The sequence below is a fragment of the Notamacropus eugenii genome, chromosome 2 (assembly GCF_028372415.1).
Source record: "Notamacropus eugenii isolate mMacEug1 chromosome 2, mMacEug1.pri_v2, whole genome shotgun sequence".
Classification (NCBI taxonomy): domain Eukaryota; kingdom Metazoa; phylum Chordata; class Mammalia; order Diprotodontia; family Macropodidae; genus Notamacropus; species Notamacropus eugenii.
The window spans coordinates 173394778-173421426 of NC_092873.1; the positions used below are offsets into that span (position 1 = coordinate 173394778).

The 26649-nt window shown below is 37.6% G+C and overlaps 1 protein-coding gene across 14 annotated transcripts in view; it reads left to right on the top strand.

The window, feature by feature from the left end:
- Positions 1–26649, top strand: part of KLHL32 (kelch like family member 32) — a 296021-nt gene that overhangs the window by 177897 nt on the left and 91475 nt on the right. For 8 of the 14 annotated variants that reach the window (XR_011974432.1, XM_072642889.1, XM_072642891.1 and 5 more), the window contains one exon: positions 26359–26574. The exons of 3 other annotated variants lie outside the window; for them this stretch is intronic. Coding sequence is in view for 8 of the 11 variants with exons in the window: in XM_072642889.1 (XP_072498990.1) it covers positions 26359–26574 (216 nt within the window). In the remaining 3 variants the exon portion in view is untranslated. Of the gene's footprint in view, positions 1–2126; positions 2243–26358; positions 26575–26649 lie in introns of those variants that run through there. 3 more of the 14 variants (XM_072642898.1, XM_072642899.1, XM_072642901.1) reach the window with 3 other exon arrangements.

Below are 26649 nucleotides of genomic sequence, written 5' to 3' on the forward strand. Positions count from 1 at the left end.
AGGCCAACCAACACTTAATGGTACTGAAATGGAAACATGGGGTCCAAGGAGAAACTATACCACCCCGTGCTTGATAATTTTATTGAGGACTGGCCTCGTTTTATATGGAATTGAAGGCAGATGTTATGTTTTTCTGAGCATAGAATTTGAGATCTGTATGTCTCATGGAAGTCCAAGTTAGTTGGACGACATACTGTGGCATAGGCCTCCTTTGTTTAGCTTCTGACAAATCTGGGAGCTGTAAAGCTGTGTCATTTTATAGACACGTTAGCTCACATATACAGCATCCTTTCCCCCTCATACACCCTTACACACACCAAGTGAAAGTATAGTTGTTCAGTATTTTGTATTGAGTTTTGCTTTGACTATCTAGTGTCATAGTTTATGTTTAGGCATACAAACTGAGTGTTCTGATAGGGAAGAGGTCAAGATGACCTTTTAATGGAGAAATGAACTTTCTTTGAGAGGAAAGAACTGCAAGTAGCTACTTATGGGCAGCAGGTGGCAGTGTGAGTCCATCAGAAGTCAGTAAAGGAATTCAAACAAAAATCTGGAAAAATGCAAAGAAAAATTATTTATTTTCCTACATACTAGTCTTCTGACCTAATCAGTAAAAAAGTCATTATTCACACAACGCTGGGCAATATGTATTGTAATTTTTAACAAATAATAGGAAACTGTTCATGTTTTCACAGGAAATACAGTCCTGTCTTGGACTGCAGTGGCCATTTGTCACCGCACTTTGTGAAATCACTCATTTGTTCTAATTTGAATGTAAATGACTCTAAGGTTTTACAAATAAGGTGACAGACTCACATAAATGTAATTGCAGGGTTCATCTCCCTCTTTTTATATATCACTCATTAGGTTATGAATTAAATACATCGTATTAAACCAGGGGCATGTCCAATGATGATATTGTAATGGCAAATTACTCTATGCTATTAGAGGTGTATTTTTTATTCATGGACATTAATTTGTCATTAAGCGGCATTAGTTTAGCACTTTTATGTGGAAGACGTGACCTGAAAGAGGAGACTTATGGCTGTAATATGAGAGAAAAGAAATACAAGTGTTAGATGTATATGGGCATTGTATCACTCAAGAAAACAGAAGGGCATCTTTGTGTGATTCTTTCCCCCCATTTATTTTGTTTCCTATGTCTGAAAGAATGAAAGGTCATTCTTTCAGAGTGAAGAAGCTACATTTTTGTAGGATTACACATTTGAAAGAGTCACAAGGCCCAGGCCAAACTTTCCTGAGTGTAAATCATTCTTAAGCCTACAAATCTGAAAGTAATGTGGGATCTAAGAAGGCTGAACCAGATTCCATCACTCAACTCTCAATCTGTGACTGATGCTCATTAGTCATCCCTTGTCTTTCATTTAGCTCTACACTAAATGGGTTAAAGTGGGAATTAATCTTTTCTGTCTTCAATGAAAGTACAAAGAAAGATTCAAAAGATGTTATTCTCTCTTGGAGGTTCTGGGAAGGAGAATTTTGGATTTAAATAAAAATACTCTGTCTTTGCAGTAGAGACTCAGCTATGCCTTTTCAAGGAAAACATGTTCTGGTTACAGGCTTGGGAGCCACTGGATCCTTGAAAAGCTTAGCAGATGCTGAAAATTATTAGTTCCATAATGATCAAAGTTTTTAGATCATGAGTTTGTATCATAGTAGGAAAAAATGTTGATATCCTAGTTCCAGTAGTCTTCCTGTTGAATAAGTTCAGAGTGGCAGATTGAAAATTTTCCATCTTTCTTTGCTGGGTGCCTTGGTTACTGAATATGTTATATATTTTATGCTGTTATAATATGTTATTACTTTTTAACTAAGTAATACTGAAATCGTTTATAAGAGGTTATCTTTTCTATATAAGGTATTATTATTCTTTTAATTATTAACTTAACAGTATATCCTAAATGTATAATACATCCTAGGTACCCTGAATAGAATCATTTATCTTCAGGGTGAGAAGAAGAGTTATTACTCATTCTTGTTTTATCTAACATTGAGCTATTTCATGCTTTCACATAAGAGAAGACAAATGATCACACCATCATGTATATTTAATATACCCACAATAAAATACATGACATATGTTCCATTTCATAGTTGCCAGCATAAATGCTTCTAAGATGGCATAGGAGGTAAAGGGGAAGTGGTACCAGTGGTGATGGTGCGGGTCCTCCAAGCATCACAGAATGAAATCAGCTTCATGAGCTACTGACGTCTTATGTGGGTAAATATAGACATATTTTAATCATTTACAGAATTGCCTTGATCAGTGAAAAAGGTCCAGAAAAAAAGGAAGGAAAAGAGGGGGAAAATCTCTTGGAAGCGTTGCAGATGAAATTAATTATAGTCAGCGACTGATTATTTGCACTAATCAACAGTATTGGGTAGCTGACTGGCACGGATGATGCAAAAAAACCGAGATTTGCCAAACATCACTTATATTTGGCATTGAAATGCATTGTATGATATGTTGGCAGCTTTTATTATCCTAATTAATTTTTTCTTAGACTAATATTAATGTTAGTTCTTACTCCCTAAGCACAAACCAGGTGATGCAATGAAAAGCAACCCCGAAGTCTTCTTGGTGGCAGGAGGAAATTATTTGGGAATTTTAGATTTTGTTCCAGATGGTACACAAAGAAGATAATCAGAAAGTATAATCAGAAATTTTATTTTCTTTAATTCTGTGTGAACTTGTGAAAACAGGGTGAAAATACTGTGTTGGAGGCAGAGTGGTATTGTTGAATGAGTACTGGCTCTGAGATCCAAGGATCTGGCTTCAAATCACAGCTTGTCAGATCACTTAACCCTCCCTCTAATTCAGGCTTCTCAACTGCAAATTGAAGGAATTGGACTAGACCACCTCTCTGAAGTTCCTTCCAGTTCCAGATGTATAATCTTAAGATAAGTTAATGTCAGGACCTCTGGCTCAAGTTGCCTGCTATAATATTTCTGCTTACTTTCAAGGGTTCTAGTAATCTTAAATGGCTAGAGATTTTTTAAAAAAATCAGTGGTAATGACCAGAATGAGTAATTGAAAGAAATATATCTTAAAACCTTTCATAATTATGTTGCAAATACTTGGAGTGTAGGGGGATTTAAAAAAAACCAACAACCAAATAAACACATTTCAGCCATAATAAGTAGAAAGACCCTTTTCAACCCGAGAATGCCTATTTCCTTCTGGAAGGGGCAGCTAGGCGATAAAGTGGATAGAGTACCAGTGCAGGAGTCAGGAGGACCTGAGTTCGAATGTCACCTCAGACACTTGACACTAACTGTGTAACCTTGGGCAAGTCACTTAACCCCAACTGCCTCATCCTGGGTCATCTCTAGTCATCCTGATGAATATCTGGTCGCTGGATTCAGGTGGCTCTGGAGGAGAAGTGAGGCTGGTGACCTGCGCAGCCTTCCCTCACTCAAAACGAAGTCAAGTGCAAGTCATGTCATCATTTCTCTGATGGCATGATCTTCTTTGGCAACGAAGGACGAACACACACACATTTCCTTCTGGAATGAAGAGTTCATGGAATTATCTACTTTCCACTGTGTCACTGATCAAGTATTTATTAAGTGCCTACTATCTGCATGAAAGGGCATCTAGGTGACACAGTGGATAGAGTGTTGGGCTTGAAATCGGGAGATTCATCTTCCTGAGTTCAAATCTAGCCTCAGATACTTACTAGCTGTGTGACCCTATTTACCTCTGTTCCTCAACTATAAAATGAGCAGGAGAAGGAAATGACAAACCACTGGAGTATCTTGGGCAAGAAAACCCCAAAAGGAGTCACAAAGAGGTGGACAGAACTGAAATGACTGAACAACATCTGTGTACAGATACAAAGAATGCAACAGTCTCTACTCTCAAAGAGTTTACGTTTCTAAGGGGTAAGACAATAAGTACATACATAAGTATATAGGAAACGTGTGTGTGTGTGTGTGTGTGTGTGTGTGTGTAAAGAGAATAAATACCAACAAGTTCAGAGTAGTTAAGTGCAATATAGCTTGGTAGAGAGGGCACCAGCAGTTGGGAAGATCAGAAAAGACTTTATGTAGAAAATGCTTGAGCTGTGTGTCTTAAAGAAAGAGGTTATTCAGAAAGAGAAGTACATGGAAATCATGGCTCCTGTTTTAAGGCCTCTTCCTGCAGTAGGACAGAGAGCTTCCATTCTATCACACAGTGTTCTCCTAGGCTGGTCTCTTCCCACTGCTTGTAGGGTGCAGGGAGACACCATTGCGTCATGCACCTGCCTATCTCCTGACTGGGCCTGCCTGCAGGGAGAGTATCATTCCATCAGCTACTTTTGGTCTCATCACTTGAGTTGCCTAACATCTTGGGAGGACACCACTTTGAGTTTGAACCTGTAATTATGCTAAGAATCACCTTAACTCACTTTTTTTTTATTATTTTTTAATGTTTAACAATCACTGCCATACAATTGAGATTTTATCCCCCCCACCCCTACCCCCCACTACCCCCCTCCCTCCCCACGACTGCATACAATTCTGTATAGGTTCTACATATACTTTCCTATTGAGTATATTTTCACTATAGTCATTTAGCTCACTTTTAATCATTAATAAACTCCCACCTGGTCATGCTCTCCTAATCTTGGTGATTTGGAATTCCCATCTGTCCTTATTCAAGCTCTTCTCCTTCTCCCACACTCCCTCTCTTTTTCCCATTTTTTTTCAGCCCAAGCTCTTCTTCCCCATGTTCTAGTCTATATCTACCTACCCTTTCCACTGCTCCCTAGAATGTTTGATCTTTAGGTAAAACAACCACCATCACCACTACCAAATCAAACCAAAACTTACTTCCATCTTAAATTGTTTTCTTGTCCATTCCTTATATCTTCTGGCTCTTACTGAGACCTGACTCCATTCTCATGACAGAGCCTTGCTGGATTCCCTATCCAGCACTGGTTGTACTTTCACTCACTTCCCCAACTTCACTGGTTGAAGTAGGGGATCTAGAATACTCTTTTCTTCCCATTGTTGCTTCTTAGCCCACTGTCTGCCACCATCACTCCTTCAACTCTCCTCCTTTGTGGTTTACAGTCCTTATCTACCATGCAATCAAAATCCTAGAAGGTCTTCTCTACAGACCTCCAGGACATTCCTCTTCTTTCTTCAATAAGCTCAGTTCCTGGATCACAATCTTTCTCTCCTTCCCAACTCTTGCCCTCATACTATCAAAGGTAATTTCAGCATACATATTGATGATCCCCAAAAAACTCAAACTTCACAGTTCCTCAGTTTACTCATTTCATGTGACCTACTCCTTCACCCTCCCTCAGCCACACAGAAGGAGGTCATGATCTCCCCGTCACCTGCCAGTGTACCACTTTCATGTTCGTGAACTCTGAAATCGCCTTTATCTGAATGTAGCCTGTTGTCATCATGCCTCTTTCTCTGCCTTACAATCTGAATCCTGTACTTCATCTTCAGTGTGATCTCCAAACCTTTGACATTTTAGTTATTTCTCCAGCCATCATCCCTGTACTGGAAATACATTCCTCACTTCTCCATCTTGACCCCTTAGTGAAACAGTTTAATTCCATACTGTCCTCTTTAATCCAATTTCTTTCCCCTTTATCACCAACCTTGACCTGCCAAAGCTCAGCCTTGTATTACTCTCATCTGCTGTCTTTCTTCCTACTCACGTGCTATTGAATGAGTCTGCAGAAAATGATAAAGCACACTGACTGAGTTCACTACAAATTTATGTTACAAAATTTCAACTGGGGCCCCCACTGTAGGAAGAGAATCCTTTTACACTTTCCTAATTGATGTACTATCCCAATCACCAAACTATTTTGTCCTTCCTCAGACTTCCTTTTTTACTCTACTCTCACCCTCTCTGCTGAGAACCTTGCCTCATGTTTCAGTGAAGAAAGAAAAATGAGAGCTCCCTTTTCTCCCTTCCTCTTCTCACATTATCCTGATGTCATCTACCACTGTCATAGTCTTACATGAAGAGTTGGCTCTTTTCCTTGACATGGTAAACACTTCTACATAGGATGATCCCTTCCCATCTTGTCTTCTCTGGCGCATTGTCCCATTTCTCATTCCCACTCTCACTTGCCCTCATTCTCTCCCTGTCTATTGACCACTTCTTTACTTCTTACAAACATACCTATGTCTCACTCACTTGAGCCATCTATCCCTACTACCTATTATCCATCTCTCTCCTCCCTTCTGTGCTAAACTTGGGATGGACCTGTGCAACAGGTAGCTCCATTTCTTTTCTCTCCTTTTCTTTTTAGTACTTTACAGTCTGACTCGTGAAACTTCTTTCTCCAAAGTTATCACTTATAATTGCCACTCTAGTGGTATTTTCTTGATTCTCATTCTTCTTTAACTTTCTTGACATAGTCTATTACCACTTTTTTCTTGGTGCTGTTCTCTTCAGGTCTTCATCACATTCCCTTCTGCTAATTTTGCTCCTACCTTTCTGACCACTACTCAGTCTCTTTTACTAGATTTTCATCCAGGCCATGCCAGCTAATGGTGCGTGTGGCCCATGTCTCAAACTTGGGCCCCTTTCTCTTCTCCCACTATACTGTTTCACTTGGGAATTTTATAAGCTCCCATGGATTCAATTATCATTTCTGTGTTAATGATTTAAAAGTCTGCATATCTATCCCAATCCTTTCTTTAACTTCAGCCTTGCATCTCCAGCTGCCTATTAGATATGTTATATAGGATGTCCCATAAACATTTTAAACTCAACATGTCAATATCTGAACTCATTATCTTTCTCCCTAATCCTACCCTTTCCCTAACTTCCTTGTTATTGACAGGGGTGCCTGATCTTCTCCATCACCCAAGGCTTGCAACCTAGTTGTTATCCTAGACTCATCACTGTCACTTACCTCAACTTCCCCATATCCAATCTGTTGCCAAGGCTTAGTAATTTTGCTTTCATAACATCTCTCAGGGCAGTTAGTTGATACAGTGGATAGATCACTGGTCCTGGAATCACTAGGATCTGAGTTCAAATTCGGCCTCAGACACTTACTAGTTGGGTGACCTTTGGCAAATCACTTAATCCCAATTGCTTCACCTTCCCCCTCCAAAAAAATTTCACATCTGCCCCACCTCTCTCCTCTGATATGGCTACCACCACCTTTTTGTATGCTCAACTTTTCACACCTGAACTGTTGCAGTAACGTTCTAGACTTTGTCTCAACTATCTAGAGAGATACTTGAGACAGAGAGTCTAGATTGTTAATGTAGTAGTCCAAGCTAGTCCATATTCAACTCAGTTGTCAAATTGATCTCCCTAAAACACTATGTCACTTCTCTGTTAAGTCAATTCTGCTGACTCCTATCACTTTGGGGATCTAACATGAAGGCCTTCAAAGCCTTTCTTGACCTCCTTCCTCCCACACTACACTTTTCCAGTCTTCTTACATTTTACTCACCCCTGTGCATTCTGTGATCCAGTGACCTCCTTGCTGTGCCCTACATAAGACACTCCATTTCTCAATTGTTTTTTATTGTCTCTTTCCCGTATCTGGACTGCTCTTCCTTCTCACCTGTGCCTTCTGGATTCCCCGAGTTCCTTCAAGTCCCAGCAAATGCAAACACATAAGCAAACAAAACTACCTTCTCCAGGAAGCCTTCCCAAATCTCCCTTGATGTTCATACCTTCTCCCATGTTGATTATGTCCATGTTAGCCTGTACATATCTTATTTGTACAGTCAGTTCAGTTGTTTTTCGTCATATCCAACTCTTCATAACCCCATTTGGGATTTTCTTGGTAAAGATACTTAAATAGTTTGACATTTTCTTCACCAGCTCATTTTCAGATGACAAAACTGAGGCAAACAGGGTTAAGTGACTTGCCCAGGGTCACACAGCTAGTAAATGTTTGAGGCCAGATTTGAATTCAGGAAGATGAGTCTTCCTGACTCCAGGTTCAGCACTTTATTCACTGGGCCATCTAGCTGCCCTTGTTTGTGCATAATTGTTAGTATATTGTTTTCCCCATTAAACTGTGAGCTTGGTGAGAATAAGGACTTTCTTTTTCTTTTCGTTGTATCCTCAGAACTTAGCACAGTGCCTGACACACGGCAGGTGTTTAATAAATGCTTATTGATTGAAGCACAGGAGGGAATAAATAATGGAAGTTATTTATGTAAATAAATTATGTATTCCTTTTATTTTTCTGCTAGAGAAAAAGAAAGCACCATCTTCTCATGGAGCGTTCTTCCTTCCTCTTGAGGGTAGGATTGCTGTGAAGTCAGAAAAGGAAATAGAAGAAATCATGGCGTTGCACTTGACCGCGCATTAACTGTAGGAAGTAAAGATGGCCTTCACTCTGACATGAAATTTTCCCACGTCTCTCCCAGAGAGAAGCAGCAAGCTTGTATAAAATTCTTACTTCTACTGATGGCTGCCAAAAAGAACATAGCAAAGATGACTATTCGCTTCTAGATTATGGGGATTGGCTGTTGGTTTTAGGAGCAGCATTTTTCTTAGTGCTAAGGAATATTCCTCTTGTCCTTAAAGACAAGACAAGTTTTTGATCCATTAATCCTTTACCCTCTAGTAATGCTGCTCTGAGACCACATGACATTTTTATATTTTTCTCAAAAGAGTAGCATATATTGAAAATCAGCTGAATTCTGCATAAGTTTGTATTGATTTTTGGTTAACTTCTGGAGAATTGTGTAAATGAAACAAATACACTAATTTTAAAACTCATTTCTTCTTTGTATTATAAGAAAGGCTCCTTCTCCAAACTGACATGCCTAAGTATGTAATGATTGACTTCAAGCCACTTCTGAAAATAGAGAAAGGAGCCTGTTGTCTTGGCCTTGATCTTTTACCCAAACTAAGAGAAAAGTATTAGTTGTTTTGGAGCAGCTTGCAATTTCCAGACTGGCCACTAGCTGGAAGTGACATTTTTCATATCAGATTATTTATGACTGATATTTCAGTTAAGAAGTTGTCCTTACATTAAAAAAAAAAATACATTGATTTGCTTAAATTTGTGTAAAAGCAGTTATACACTAGGGGAAAGAGAAACCTCTCATAAACTTGATAGGAAGCCACAGAATCTCCAGGTTGGAAGGGACGTCAGAGCTCATCTAAGTCCGATATGAATTGAAACAAAAGTGTCCTCTAGTAGAACAACTGAACTCCGCTTTTATTCCTGGATAGCAAGGTGGCAGATTCCACAGGAGTTAAGAAAGGCAACTTATACGCATCATTAGCTCAGGGGGCCAGGTACCCTGACCACTCACCGTCCAGTAAGAATATAGATACTGAGTAGAGGTTATAGTAGCCTCTATATCTACATCCACCTCTCTCCCCTAAGTACCTGCTTGTTAAAATCATAAACAGATGTTTGAGGTAAAATAACACAGAGAGAAAGTTGTCTTTATTTTCAGCTTATTTTATTTAAATGTCTATGGCCATCTGTATTTTTGTCAGATATATTTTTCATTCACAGCTATCAAATTGATCATCTTAAAGTATTGAAATCTGATCGTGTCATCATCCCCCAATTCAGTACACTCCAGTGGTTCCCTGTTGCCTCTAGAATCAAATATAAAATCTCCTTTTTTCTTTTATCTTAACCTTCCTCCACCTACTTTTCCAGTCTTCTTATACTTTACTTGCTTCCATGTACTTTGAAATTCAGTGGAGATGGGCTCCTTGCTGTTCCTCAAACATAACATTCCATCTCCTGCCCGTGTATTTTCACTTCTCTGTTCCCCATTTAATTGCCAACTTATCACATTCCACACATGTATATATGTGCACATATGTATATGCTTATATATACATGTATGTGTGTATACATATAAATAAGTGTATACATATACATACATAATATATAGCCTCAGACACTTACTGACTAGCTGTGTGGTGACTTTGGGCAAGTTACTTAACCTCTGCCTAGGAGGCAGCAAGGTAGCTCAGTGGATAGAGCTCTGGGCCTGGAGTTAAGATAACTCAAGTTCAAATATGGCCTCAGATACTTATTAGTTGTGTGACCCTGGGCAAGTCACTTAACCTCTGTCTTAATTCATTGGAGAAGTAAATGGTAAAACAATCCAGTATCTTTGTCAATAAAACCCCATGTACACTATGGTCCATGGAGTCACGAATGTTAGGACATGACTGAATGAATGATAAATATATGTATACCTGTGTACACACATATACACGTGTGTATGTGGTTGTCTGTTTTCTTCCCTATTAGATTTGAGCTCCGTGTGAACAAGAACTGTATTTCACCTTTCTTTTCATCTCTAGTACTTAGCACTGTGCTTGACAGCACGGTGTCTGACACATAGTAGGTTCTTAAAAATGCTGATTTAAGTTGCTGTAATACTTAAACATCTCAAAAAGGAAAAAATAATGTAGATGAGGAAAAAATTCCACTGTTGGTTTAGGTATTGATTGGAACAGATATAGTAGATCAAAAGATGATATGGTCACAGGTTTAGACCTGGAAGACTTCTTAGAGGTCATTGATCCCAACTCGTTCATTTTACAGTTGGAGAAACTAGGATCCTGAGAAGTTAAAGTGACTTGTCCAGTATAACACAGGCATTAACTTGCGGGTCAGGGATTCTAATTCAGAGCCCTTTAGATAACTTATGTAAAAGTTACATATGATATATATTTATATATATGTATCTATGTATATGTGTATCTATACACATACACCAAGCAGCAAGTGTAGAAACTAATGAAAGTACAACCAAGATAGGCATGTTTTAAAAAATCAACTTCTTCTTGTGATCTGTGGATTAGAGGTATATAAGGAAATCAGTAATGTTGAGTATTTCAGCATTCTCCTACTATTTTTGTAGTTTTACAGTGACTTTATTTGGCTTGGCCTTGTATCAACTCTGTAGGTCTTGAGTTGAATTTTTAAAATACTTTAAAAGTACTATAAATATGATTTTTCAATTAAAAAAATACATTTCTGTCTCCTATTTGTTTTCCACAATCTGATTGTAGATGTCAACTGTGAAACATCATATTAAAGCTAATTTTGAGCAGTATTTAGTATTATATAGAGCCTAGTGTTTCCTACTGATAGTATTAGTTGATGGTGAGCTATGTGTGTGCTTACTGCCTATTGGATTTATAGATTTCAGGAGACCTTGCAACCAAAACATATTTAAAATTATTCATGATCCTCAGATATTATGCATACAATTGATTATGAAAATGCACCAGTAACCTAATTGTGGAAACCTTCTGTTATAAAACACAGATGTATTTAAATGCCTTCAAAGGCTCCAAAGAACGAGAACATGCTATATTTTTCATTTTAGATTTTACGAGTCACTGCTAATATTTTATATTAGTTTAATCAAGTTGTACCATATACATATTTATATAAATGTATTAACGTACAGTGTTGTGTAATGTTCTGCATCTTATGTACATGATTATATAGGTATACTGTGAAAAATGTCCAGTTTACATATTGTGTGCGTCGTGTCATGCACATCATAGGGCTTCTTTTGGCAACCTAGATATGCAAAGTGCTTATTCTTCTTTTCATGTACATCCAGTGTTTATAATACTAGACCTTATATCTTTTATAATTATTAAACTAAGAGGAAAATTATCTATCAGATTTCTCTCCTTACCTAATATAAATAATTTGCTGCTTTTTAGGAGATGATAATTCGTTCGTTTCAGTGGACTTCAGAATTCCAGCCCTTTGCCATCATTTATTTGCACTTTTTTTTAGCTTTTTTATTGTTGATTTGAATTTTTCTGAGACAAGAGGGAAGTCTTGCCACACAATCCTTTTCCATGGCGCCTGGTTGGGTAGTCACATAATACCTTGATTTATAACTATGTTGTAATCCAAATAGGAAGCAGGTGGAGTCACAACTGGGTATGATGCCTTGGATATTAATGGCTTGGCTCAGCAGTGGAATTTCTAAAGCTGTATACACTTTTTTTTTGGTCTTAATTATGCATTCATTAAAAGCTTTTATACCCAACAGAATAAAGTAAATATTTTTTGATCTCTGTAGTGTGCTCCCAGACTGTAGATTTGCACAGCAGGGTCTTGATAATCTGAATAAATTGTATTTCCCCAAGGAGTTTATCTTTCAAATAAGGTCATAAAGAAATGCCAGTTTTCCCCCTTTAGTTTTCATTGTGCCTTTTCTGCTATTTATAATACAGAGAATAGGAACTGGGAGTACACTGTAAGTAGTAATGCATGCATGGTTCTTAAAATATAACTGTCTGTTACCTATGTCCTTGCCTGCCTTTGGTGAAGTATTTTTAAGCACTAGTATAATGAATCCTTTTTTTGTAGTTAAAACAATTATTCAATTGAATTCAACATTTACTAAGTACTCACTATATGTAAGGCACTCTATCAGATGCGTGGCATATAAAGGTGTAAATAAATACACTTTCTGCCCTTGAATGGCCTGCAGTCCAACCAGAAGGATAAGACATGTTCACAAATAACGATTATGCAATAGAAACAAATGATTTTAAACACAGTTCTGACTTTGTTTCTGTCTGTTGCTATTTGCTGAAAAAGAGAAATTTGCTTCAAATGTTTAATGGTCTTTTATTCTCACCTGATCAGTCAGCAGTATTTACTGAGTGTCCTTGCATGCAGAGCCCTAAGATGGGCACTACAGGAACCAATAGATTAAGTAGAAGATAAGAATCTTTTACCTTTATGAGCTTATAGTGTAGTGAAGGAGATGAAACACAAATGTTTGTATCCAACGAGTAGAAGTAGGACATATGTGAATAGGTCCGTAATGAGGGACAAATATAAAGAGGTATATAAAGATGTTTTGGGGGATCTTTAATCCCTTCAAATATCAAGTCTGTGGACCTATTCAATAGAAAATAGTCACTGTGCAAAATGCTGAGGATGGGAACTCAATCCAAAATCACAGCCTCTACCCTTAAGGAGCTTGTATTCTAATGGGGAAAAAAAAACACATAAAAGGGAGCTAGAAGCAGGGGAAGATCTGTTTGTGGGAGCAAGGCTTTCTCTGTAGGAAGTGGAGTATTACAGAGTGGGTAGTGGAGCCAGGAATTAAGCAAGCATGACTTGGAGGCCTGTTTTTGCAAGGTGAAAATAAATGAAGACTTGCCTCCATTGTGGAAGTCTTAAACATTGTATTAGCTAGCATGCTCCTTAACTAACTTACTTTGACTTTCTAATTACTGATTAGGTGAAATGATTTTGTTATTTCTGTCCTCATTCCTATCCTGCTATAGGTTTAGCTTAATTAAAATAACTAAGTAAACTTTAATTAATACTAAGCATAATCAAAATTTATTTCTTTGCCTGAGTCTGAAATTTCCAAAGAAAAAATTTGTTTCATGTCAAGACATCTGAGAATTCTAGAATATGAACAGTGGAAGTTTGAGGACATGGCTCTTGGTTCTTACTGAAGTGGAGGTATCCCAAAGGAGCGGCTGCATCGTTGTTCTTGGCAGGGGACGTGTAGTGACTCAGCATATTTCACTGAGACCTGATTAGAATGAATAGGGCACTAAACCGTAGTTTATATATGACAGTGGATGGTAAGTGTGCTTGTGGCCACAGGAGTCAGTGCTTGAGGTTGATTCACATCAGCATTTTGGGATGTGACTAAGTGACGACAATTTGGAAGTGACCTTGTGTAAAAAGCTAGTAATTTATTTATTTATTGGAAAAAGCAAAATTTAATGTAAAGTTTAATGAAACAATACATAATATTTTGAAAAGTGTTAATTACAATAGATTTTATTGAGTGTGAAAATGCATATTTTCCTGGAAGCTTCTATGGCTCTGAAGGTATGAGACCGTGAAGATGGCTGAAAGATCTAAACATGGAGAAGAGAGTAGTGGAAAAAGGGGATGCAACAATTCAGAATGAAACATGAGGTAGCCCGTTGGCTCTGGGGGCTAATCAACTTTCAATGCTCTGGGTGGGACTCGATGAGTGAAGCTTTGGCAGAAGGCTGCTGGTGTCAGTTTTCGAAGAGCCCATACACTGAGACCCAATTTCACAGGTTGTTCATAGATTTCTGACTAGATATGCCAATTGCCAAGTTGCATGACATTAATAGTTTGTCTTATGGCACAAAAAGTGGGCACAGTGGCAGAAAATCCCCTTGCCCTTCTGAAAAGTGGCAAAATCATTGCTATTGAATAAAGGCCCTCCTATTTGCCCAAGGGTAAGTGGTAGGGTGGAGTTTCAACTATGGACTGAAATTCATTCCCTTAGGAGCATTCTCCATGCCTCTGCTATTGGCTGCAAGTTTGTAGTAAGTTTTTAAAAGATTTGAAAAAAAAATTTGAAAGATTACAGCACAGGGAAATGCATTCATATGTAAAGGAAATGACTGAAAAGTTGAGCAAATTTACTAGAGGTTTTGGGTCATTGAGAAATCTCGCCAAGTAATATGGGAGACTGTTAACTATGCTGTGAGTAAGAGTATGGCTGATTTATATGAAGGATTTCTTTATTCTTTAAATAACCCCTGAAATGTGTGCCAGCTCTAGTTGCGGTGGACTGAAGGGAGAATGCCACGAGTCATCCTGACTGAGTCCCAATACAAAGAAAAGCTAGTCATTTACAATGAAGCACTAGGTAGTCTAATGAATGGATTGTTGGGCTTGAAGTCAGCAGAACCTGATACTTCCTGCCTCAGTTGCTTACTGGGGGTATGATCCTGGGCTAGTCACTTAATGTTTATCTTCTCCAGTTGGCTCTTTGCCAAACTGAGATAATACTAGCACTTAATTCACAGTGTTATAAAAATCAAATGAAATGTTTTGCAAACCTGAAAGCACTATATAAATGCTAGCCATTATTATAATGGGTACTTCATCACAAGTAGAATAATGAACTATGTATGTTATTCCCCAGAAAAATATGTAATTTATCCCAATGTAATTAGCTAAAAAGGTAGAAAATTTATTACATAATTATGGCTGGGCACAGTGTTGAGCTGTGGTGTCAGTAGGGGAATAAAAGGAAATCAGAATTATTTTGTCCTTATGTGAGGCTGAGAAGGTTATGGTGGTAAACTGAAGCCATTAGTTTACGTATAAGTATGTGTTTATATGTATGTATTCATACGCATCTGCATATATACATTTTGTGAGTTGAAACTAAATAAAGGCTTCACCTATTGTGGAAGTCTTAAGTATCTCCTGTCATGATTCTTAACTAACTTACTTTGACTTTCTAATTACTGATTAGGTAAAAATAATTTCATCTCTATGCCTATTCCTATCCCTTTTAAGTTAAACTTAATTTTATTAAAGAAACTAAGTAAAGTTGAACTATAACTAAATATAATCAGAATTTGTTTCTCTGCCTCATTGTAAAATGCATGAGCATCTATCTATCTTGGATGGACACTGTAAATGGACAAAGAGATGAGATCATAAGTAAACAGAAGGAGATTGAGCTGAGCTGTTTCAATACCTCCTCTCCTTGCATTCCTCCCCTACCTCCCTTCTTTTCCCTGAATGAAAAAATGGAAAATTTCTGTATTTTTCAGGTGGTATTGTATGACTACAAGTCATGGAAGAACACTACAGACTCCAGAGTCTTCCTCTTTAACAATCTCTTCTCCTGAGTTTTCAACATTGCTGTCTTTTGGTTCTTTTTCTACCCATATGACTACTCAGTCTCCTTTGTTGGATTGTCGTCCATGTCATATCCTCTAATTGTGGCTCTCTCATAGGACTCTTAGGGTAGAGCACCTACAGCCTTGAGGCCACATGTGGCCCTCTAGGTCCTCAAGTGTGGTCTTTTGACTGAATTCAAACTTCATAGAACAAATGCCCTTAATAAAAGGATTTGTTCTGTAAAACTTGGATTCAGTCAAAAAAACCACTCCTGAGGACCTAGAGGGCCACATGTGGCCTTGAGGCCATAGGTTCCCCATCCTGGGGACCCTCTTCTCTTTTCTCTTTACATTTTCTCACTCAATGGCTTCATTAGATCCCATGGGTTCTTTCTACACATGGTAATCTTCCCTGAAATATTGAACTAGCCTCCTGATTGTTCAGCCTGCCTCAGTTCTCTCTGTCCACCAATCCATCCTTCACACAGATACCAAAATGATTTTTCCAAAAGTGTGCTTGTAATCAGTTCATGCTCTGCCCATCTCAGTGAACTCTAATACTCGTCTATTACTCCAGGATTAGTATAAACTCTTTGGTTTGGTATTTAAAGCTTTTCACAGTCTGGCTACATCCCACCTTTCCAGCCTTCTTACATGACATTCCCCTTCATACACTGTAGAATCCTGCCATATTGGCCTTCTTTTACTCCTTATCCATGACACTCTATCTCCCTTCTCTCTGCCTTTGCATTAATTGCCTGTCATGCCTGGAATGTATCCTCTCTTCACTTTCATGTCTTAGAAGCTCTAGCTTCCTTCAAGACTCAGCTCCTCTGTCATCTTATGTATGAGTAGAAAAGGTAGAAAATTTATTAAATACTTATAGGCTGGGCACAGTGTTGAGCTGTGGTGTCAGTAGGGGAAAAAAAGGAAATCAGAATTTTTTTGTCCTTTTGTCTTTCCTGGTTCCTCCAGCAGCTAGTGCTTCTCCATGCAAGGTTACTTTATTTCTATTTTCTCTATACCTATGTGTTGTCTCCCCTATTAGACCATAAACTTCCTGAAGGCACGGTATGTTTAGTTTTTGTCTTTGTATCCCCAGCACCTAGCACGCTTAGCAGGTGCTTAATAAATATTGGATTTATTGGTTAATTGATCATGGGCATGGGCAATCTGCATTACATTATAAATAATTATTTTAAAAGACCAATGTAAATGGTGTCTTCAAAGAAATGGATTAGCTAGGGAAGAAGATGGTTTGGTCCCATGGCCAGAGCAAGGATAACTGTCAAACAGTCCCTGTGCTTCACTGGGTTTTTTGCTATGCCAAGAGAAATAAGGAAGGCCCCAGCCCTTTGGGACTCCCTGTGGTGAATTTTTGGGAGAATATGGATGATAGCTGTACAGGACGGGAAGTCAGTTAGATGAATTGCCATGCCCCTCCATGCCAACGACATTACAGATCCATTGGATAGTACTGAGTGCCATCTTGTCCTACATTCTGCCAACTCCATGCTTTTGCACAGATCTAGAATGAACTCTCAACTCTGCCTATTGAAATCCTTCTTTTTCTTCAAGACTCTGCTCAGGTACTGCCTCCTCCATGAAGCCTTTCCTGATTTCTACCACTTCCCACCCCTTTTATCCTACTCCAAATGGAAAAATGTGCTCTCTCTTTCAAGTTTTCTTAGAGCACTGTGCCTGATCTGTTCTGTGCACATGCCACTCTATTTGTGTCATTTTTATGCATATTTTATCCCCAGTTAGATTGGAAGCTCTTTAAAGGTAGGAAATATACTGCTTTTCATCTTTGAAGCCCCAATACTCTACCACAGTGCTTTGCACATAAGTAAGCACTTTGTAAAAAAAGTTTATTGAATTTTGTTGTTGAATTTGGAAGAAAAATATATAGGTACATATTGGAAAATAGTACCGATTTTGGGCTTCATAGAAATTTAATTTTAAGGGAAATGAGGCCTATGTTCAGAACAAAGTTTTGATTTTGTTTCATGAGTCAATAAAAATCCTCTGGAGTAGGACTCTTAGAAGTATCAGAAATAAGTATGTAAGGCAGTTTATACAATTTTCCTGAGCATTATCATCTGTCCCTATTTTATTTCTTGTCAGAATTTAGCACTGATGTGAAATTAAATCAAGGTGTCTTTTGGGCAGATTTTCATGATAAGTTATAGGCAATAGTTGCAGTGCAGAAGATGCTAAATAGTCTATTTAGGCTGTTGTTAAATTTGAATGGGATGTTAGACCAGGAGAGAGAATAAACTGAGCATTTCTCTAAGGAGATGTCTGTGGGTTTTGCTGTTTCTTCTCTCTGCCTCCATCTTTTGTGGAAGTGTGGAAGCCTTTCTTCTTGATTATTTCCTGTTTAGATAGCTTGCTCTGGATGTATTTGCTTGTGTGTTGTCCCTCCCATTAGATTGTAAGCTCCCTCAGGGTAAGGATTGCCTTTTCCCTCTTCTTTTTAAGCTTAGCACTTAACACAATGCTTGGCACATGGTAGGCGCTTATATCTATTACCTATTGATTTGTTGACTATGGTACCTATGGAGGTAAAGAGAAAACAGTCCTCTCTAATCAGCCCCTTTCTGTGATCTCTCCTACCTTCTTTCCTTGGCCTTAATGACAGACCTGTAGCCATCAGAAACTCTACATAGCAGTTATTTAAATTAGGACTGAATCTCATCTATTTACAATTTACTTTACTTTCTCTTAAGTTCTCAGTGTGTGTTGGTGGTCCTTCGTTGCTGAAGAAGACCATGCCATCAGAGAAATAATGACATGACTTGCACTTGACTTTGTTCTGAGTGAGGGAGGGCTGTGCAGGTCACCAGCCTCACTTCTCCTCCAGAGCCGTCTGAATCCAGTGACCAGATATTCATCAGGATGACTGGAGATGACCCAGGATGAGGCAATTGAGGTTAAGTGATTTGCCCAAGGTCACACAGCTAGTGAGTGTCCAGTGTCTGAGGTGAGATTTGAACTCAGGTCCTCCTGACTCCTGCACTGGTGCTCTATGCATTGCACCACCTAGCTGCCCAACTTTCTTTAAAATGCCAGTACCTCTAGTAACTTTATTAAGGGAAGAAAAGCCACACTAGAGAAGCTAAAGTTAAAGAGTTTGTACGACTAAAAAATCTTGAACATGAAAAGCTTGTGTCTAGTTAGTGAGACACAGAGGACACATTTTGTGTTTCCTCTACTTAATATGTCATCCACACTATAAGAAACAAGTAAAGGATATGTTCTCGGGGGAGAGGAAGGCAAATGAAGCCAAACAATACTAAAACCAAAGGCACAATAAACATACTTTTTATATGCTTCCTGAGTAACAAGAAGTGTGCATAGTAATTCTGAAAAAAACAATTGAGGGCAGGCATGATAGACTTAGAACTTTTAGGAAAGTTTTCTCTCTCTCTTACCCAAAGGACTCAGCCTAAGGACTCAGCTCTTAGTGCTGAACTGTAATCTCCACGGGAATCTACTGTCTGAGTTTGGAAGGCTGAGAACATGGGGGAAGTGTACGAGACTCTCATATTTTGGTCAAAATTCACCTTAAAGGTATCATCAAATCCATATAGCTCCAAGTTCTCAGTTGATGGAGTAAATAAATGACTGCCTATTGGATTGAAAAAGTGACTCCCTGTGGACTGCAATGCATCCTTTATGATAGTAAAACTGTAGCACTCTGGGTTGTCTGCTAGTAGTATCTTCAACCAATTGTATAGAAATTCTCATTTTAATGTTGGGCCAGAATGTCAAGCCATGTTCTGGAACACAGGCTCTTTCATGTGGGTCTCTGCTATGACACTTACTGTGTGATCCTGGGAATGTCACCCAACCTCTCTATAAAACAAGAATAACAATGTTTAGAAGTGAGATAGACCTACCTGGATAATGTCATCACAGACTGTCAGGCCATGGCTTTGAATGTAGCACTAGCTTATGATTTGCTTTTTAAATCCTATTTTGTAAGTGATAAACCAAGAGAGACAGTGCATAGTTCAGAATCCTGCAGCTTTAGATGTGGCCATCCATCCCTTAGCCTTATCCACTCTGAGTGAAGAGTTAAGCATACCAGGAAATGCAGTTAAAAGGTATCTGCATCCTGGCAGACCACCTACTTCACTTTTATTTCCTAATTTCCACATTTGTAGTTTAGTATCTATGAGCCAAAGGCTAATATCCACATTGAATTGGCATTCCTGGTCTTAAGTGTTGATAATAGCTAGTGTTTGTTATTCACTGCCTTTTAATGCATTAGTCCTTTTCTTTCTTTGTCACAAAGACTTCTTTTTGACCTTCAAAGGCATAGGTGGGGATGCTAAACTGCAGTTCATTTCAACCTAGCTCTTAGCTATTTCTGTAGGCAAAGACTCATCTGTAACCATTCACAGCGTTTGTTTTTATAATAATGCTTGACTTTCTTCTCTATGGCTGGTGAAAATGTTCCCTTCTGAGCCAAGATTAGTTGCCATCTTCTCTATAAAATGTTCCCCGAGGAAGTGGGGTGCTCTAGAAAGAGCAGTTAATTTAGAAACCAGAGATCTGAAGTTGAATCTTGACTTTGCTGTATACTACCAGTGTGAGCTGTAACAAGACATTTCACCTCTCTTGGCCTCAGTTACCTTATCTGTAAAATGAGGAGAATGACTAGATAAAATCTAAATGTAACTACTCGGTCCCTCTTGACTCTAAATTTATGATTCTGTGATCTGATTCTCCAAGCTAAAAGTGATTCTTTTCCCCCTACTCAGATTTTCATACAGCACTTTGTTGATCATTCCTTTCTCCCTATCACATATTTCCTTTTTAGTCTGATAGGACCTGATTAGTGCGAAAATGACTCTTAAGAGGTCACCTTATTTGAATTTGTATTGCATATTTCCGATGAACTGGAACTTATTACCATATTTTATAAAACTCCAGCTTTGAATATTGCAAATTTGAATTTCAGAGGGGAGTTCATTATTCACACTAATTGAGATCAAGCTTGTTTATGTTTCCCCAATACCTAGCACAGTGTCTTGTATGTAATAGGTATTAAAAGTAAAATGTTTGATGGTTTAATTGAATTGAAATGCAGGCGTTTTATTCCTCCCTCTGTAGCAAACATTATGTAGCTTGTCATGATGAAAACACTGAAAGAATTAAAAAACCATCCCCTTCTTCCCTAATTCTCCTCTCTTACAATTTAATTAAGTGTTAAACATCATCATAATCACTCACATGCGTATAATGTATGAGAGTTTACAAAGAACTTTCAAAGGCCCTGTGCGATAGTTAATAGAAATATAAGGGAAGAGATGTGGTACGGTGGAAGGGATATTGACTTCATGGAGATGGGACCCAAGTTCTAAAGTCACCTCTGACATTTATTACTACCTGTGTGACCTTGGGCTAGTCACTTAAATCCCCTTGGGACTTGACTTTTTCCTCTTAAATGAGAGAATTTGACTTCAGCCTCTAAGTTGTAATTGTGTGATCATATTATTCCCATTGCATAGATGAGAGTGAAGTTAGGGGAGGTGACTATGATTCCACAGTGTTGGACTCAAACCTGGGTCTTCTGATTCTAAATGTAGTGTTCTTTCCAGTACTTAGCACTGCCTTCCCATCCATGGTAAGTGTAATGTAGTGAAAACCAAGTGTAAAGAAACCAAAGGTATCTGGAGAACTTACTGGATCTGGTATAAAACTGGAACCTCCCCCCCCTACTGCGTGCCCCCCAACTAAACACCAAGTGTTTGGTTTAGTAATTTGTAATTTTCTAAATTAAGTTTAGTAAATTACAAATCATTAAGTTTTGTAATTTGACTTGGTCCTCTAACTCTCTGCATAGGCCTCATTCTTCTCTTCTACAATGCAATACCTCTTCTTCATTTAATTTGCTCCTAAAAGAAGTTGAGAATGTATTTTTAGATTATGCTTAGGGAGAAGCCTCAGAAAAGAAAAACAAACAAAATCTGAATACTGAAGAAAGAGGCATTCTGTAGATTCAAGTACATCTACCAAATAGGATATTTTTTAAAAGTTGAAAAAAACTTCCAGTAGAATTTTAAAAAACCCAGTCATTTACAATGTATCTATCTGTGTTCTTTGCATTGAATTATAAGAATTTATTAAGCAGGAATCTCATTTGAGTTCATAATTTATAGTATCCAGCATAGATCAATGGACATATGAACACAATTCTTTTTGATATACAAAACTGAGAACCTAAATAGTTGTAGCTCTATGTACATTTTTTAAAGCATAAAATAATTAGGAAAAAAACTCTGATTGTACCCTGGTTCCAGCTTCTTTGCAGGTGGGATTATTTAAGCTTCTGTTGATAATCATTCTTCTTTGTGGTGCTGAGCCAGACCCATCAGATAAATGAGCTGCTCTTTGAGTATAAGCCTCACACATTTGACAAGCACTAACATTCTCAAACTTCTAGGACTCCATGAGGTAGATGAAGAATCCAGTCCATTTAATGGCACACTAGAGACCTGAAAGAGTTAAGGCAGTACTGCTGCAACTTACATGTAGGGAGTAACTTTCTAACCCAGAAGATCTCGTTCTTTATTCAACCACATATATACTATCAGTAATGAGAACTACTGTTCTCCTGCCTGATTTTTTAAGCATACTATTCATATCCTAAGAAATCATATTTAGGAGACTATTGAAGATATTTCTCTAAGGACCTACCTCTTGATGATAGGAATTTCAGCACACCTTCTGTAAAAGCTGTAAATGAGAGGCCACAATCTTTGGACAGATTGATATAAAATAAGACCACAGGAAAATCTTAGAATTGTTAAGTGGGGAAGAAACTTAACGGTCCAACCCAACTTATATTTTTACAAACAAGAGCTAGTTCCCATTTGAAAGCAAGGGCAAACAGGGATTTTTAGCAGTGTTCTGTAGAAGGTTCTCATAGTTCATTCCTGAAGCCGTCTGTCTTGGTTTCTATAAAGAAGTGTCATCTCTCGCTAAAATAAAAATAGGACCTAAGCCTCAACATAATCAAGTGATCTTGATGATGGGATTGAGAGATAGTTACTCTGAGACCTGCCCTTCAATTTTTCTCAGTCATGTATTTCCATATTTTATAGACATGTATTTGTGTATCTCAAGCCTTATTCAAATAAACTTTAAAGCCAGAATGAGGACAGAAATTTTGGAAGAGCTTCGATAGCTAGAATGGGGAACAGTGTGTTTTACACTTATACTTGGACCATTTATTGTATGCATGAATCCTTAGACATTTCGAAAATTTGGAACAAGCATTACAGAACTCATAGAAATTAGCTTTGAGAAATCTTGAAGAAGGGGGGAAATCTCTTAATCTTAATCTCTTAAAAAACTTTAGAGTTTTTTTGTCCTTAAAGATTGCAAAATGATTGTAGTTGTTGGTCTTTCATACTCAAAAGAGGACCCGTGGCATAGCATATCTGACTGGCTGTTCAGTGCAATCTGAACTTGGAAGATTCTCCCCCAGGGGGGCGCAAAGAGTGCATTTGAACATTTAGGATGGAGTTGTCTCTAGATTTGCAAATCTGATGTTTCCTTTATGCTATTTTGATTCTACTTTGTTCATAGAGCACAGTGCCTTTTCTGATGTGTGCATGTCAAGCTGGGTGGTCCTGTGCCATCATCTTTCGTGGCTCACAGTCAAGAGACTTTGGAAGTATCCCTGTACCACTTCTTCTGCCCTCCATGTGAGCACTTGTCTTGTGAGACAAGTTGTTTGGCACCCATCAGGGATGGAGTCTGTTGTTATAGTCTGGTTTTAGTCTAGAACCTTAAAGAAAAGGTCTGAAGATAGCCTAGATGCCAATTAAATTTTAAAGGTTTTTTTTTTAAATTTTAGATTTTATTAATTTTTAGTTTTTATTGATATATTTTTATTTTTACTACACTTCTATTTCTCAATATATTCCCCTCTTCTACTCAGTGAACTACTTCTTGTAGTAAAGAATAAAAAAGAGACAAAGCAGTTCAGTAAAATTAACTCATGTATCAAATGAATTTGAAAATATATGAAGTGTTTCATACCCATAGTCTCTCACTTCTATCAAGAAAGGTGAGCGGGATATTTTTGCATCTCTTCTTTGGGGCCGAGCTTGGTCTTAAAATTAGTGTTAGGGTTTGTTTGTTTTTTTCTTTGCATTCACAGTATTGTAGTCATTTTGTACAGTATTTGCCTGAGTTTGCTTAATTTACTCTGTATCAGTTCATGTAAATATTTCTCTGAATTCTGCATATTATGACATAGTAATATTCTGTCATATTCATATACAACATTTGGTTTAGCTATTCCCTAACAAATAGTATCTACTTTGCTTTTAGACTTTTGCTACCATAAAAATCATATATTTGGATGATTCTGGGATTTCCCTCCTTTGGTAAAGCAGCAGGATCTATAAGTTAAAGGGTATAGACATTTTTATCACTTATTTTTAGCTTAATCCAAAATTGATTTTTGGAATGGCTGAATCAATTTGTACCTCTACCAAAAGAAAGTTTGTGCCTGACTTTTTCTCAGTCCCTTCAACATTGACTATTTACATATTATTATCTTTGCCAATTTGCAGGGCATGAAATGAAACCTCAGTTTTTTATTTTATTTTATTTATTTTAATTTGTGGAATAAAACAAGCATTTCCATAGGGTAGTATGGTAAAAAAAAAAAAAGACTGCATATGAAACAGCAAATTTATTAAGTACAACTTGCTGTTACTTTAAATATTTAATAAAGTTATCATGTAAATTTCTTTTTTCTTTTTTTCTTCCCTCCACTCCCCCACCCTAGAGATGGCTATCATTAGACACAAATATATATATATATATATATATATATATATATATATATATATATATATATATATATATATATATATATATATATGTAAAATCAGTCTAGACATACTTCTATTTATCTGTTTTCTTTCTGGATGCAGATAGTGTCTTCTTTCATAAGTCCTTTGTAGTTAATTTGGGATTTGTAAAAGAATGACTTAGTTGCTCAAAAGTGTTCTTAAAACAATATTACTGTTACTGTATGCAACTTTCTTTTGGTTTTTGCTCATTTCACTCTTCATTATTTCATGAAAGTTTATCCATGTTTTTTTTAAAATCATTGAGTTCATCATTTCTTATAGCACAGTAGTATTCCATCATGATCATATCTGGTAGCTTGTTCAGTGATTCCCCAGTTGACAGGCATCCCCACAGTTTCTAGTTCTTTGTTTTGATATGCATTACTCTTATTGGTGATTTAAAAAGTCTTCCGTATAGAGAAAAGATTGCACTGCTTTTTGAGGCTATTTGTTCCTGTCTTTTGACCATGTATCTATTGTGGGATGGCTCTTCAATAGGCATTTATCAAGGACCTGGAGATACAAAGATATAAGTGATATAGTCCCTGTCTTGGAGGAGCTTACATTCTACTGAGGGTACATAAATAAGGGAATGCAAAATATATAAAAATTCCAACTAGGTTTGGGGCTGAAGAGAGTACTCTAACAAGTTGGGGAATCAGTAAAAGCTTCTTATAGGAAATACCCCTAAAGCTCAGCCTTGAGTGGAGTTATGGTTTCTAAGAGGTAGAAATGAGAAAGGAGAACATGAGCCTTGCAAATCTGGAAGACATAATGTCAGTGTTATCACCTAGGGCACACCAAGTAGGCCAGGGTGGATATAAGGGTATAGCAATGCAGCAATATTCAGCAGGGGTGCTGGAAAACTAATCTCATTTCCAGCATCTAACCATACATAATCATAGTCCTAGGTGCCTGACATAGATCTTCCTCATTTGCATTATATACATAGAGGACTTTGATGGTGTATTGTAACACATGTTCATATTGGATAAGGGAAATATAGAGTTTGTCATCAGACACAATAAAAGGAATCGTAGTGCAAACCACCTGGGCAAAAGACAACACACACACACACACACACACACACACACACACACACACACACACACACACACACGCTCAAGAGAGTTTAATTGGGCAAGAAAAAAACCTGCCAGACTATAAGGATGATTAGACACTACAACAGGCTACTGAATGAAATTGGAAAATCTCTTCTTTCTGGAGCATTTAAAAAGCAGAATCCCTTTCATCTTCTTTGAATAGATTAGGCATAAACTTGGTAGAGAGATGATTGGTAATTCTATGAAGCTTGCAAACAGGTCTGACACTGTATATCTTTGAGGCTAATGTGTTAATTTCACCAAATATTGATGGTTCGTATTCATTCAAAGTGAAGTTTTGAGAAAAGTGTTCCAAGTGTCAGTCTGCCTTCTAATGTGTGTGTCTTCTGATTCTGCATCCCTCATGTTAGCTGTAAGAGAAAAATTGGATCCTTGGGGTATAGGATATGGTGAGTGTAAAAAGATCATTATTTCTTTTTACTAAAAAGCATTTTTAGAAAATTGCAAATAGCATTTCAATTGGATCCTTAAACTAGAAACTACTTTCCAGCTCCTTAACTGAGTGTTTGAAGTTCTTATTTTTAAGGTAGGCAAAATGGCAGAAATTGTCATCCAAGAATGTAGACCCTTGCCTAAAGCGTTCTAATTGAGAAAGTATCCAAATGAAAAATGGTGTGCAGTTGGATTTTTGTAGTGCATGGCACATTCCCTGTTGATTTGATCTGAATGTCCTTTGACCTTTGAGTTGGGTTCTGCATCATTTCTGAAAGACTTTTTTTTTTTATTCACTTAGGAATTAAATAGCTTTAATTACTTGGATCTGTACAGACTTGCTGACCTCTTTAATCTCACTTTGCTGGAGAAGGCAGTGATCGATTTTTTAGTGAAACACCTCTCTGAACTCCTGAAAAGTCACCCTGAAGAAGTCCTAGCTCTTCCTTATTGCCTGCTTCAAGAGGTCCTGAAGAGTGACCAGCTGACGTCCCTAAGTGAAGAGCAAATCTGGCAGGTAAGGAAGCTTCCTCATCAGCAGAATGTGTGGTAGAAAACCTTGACATGTTCCCTTTGCTTGAATCCTGGTATC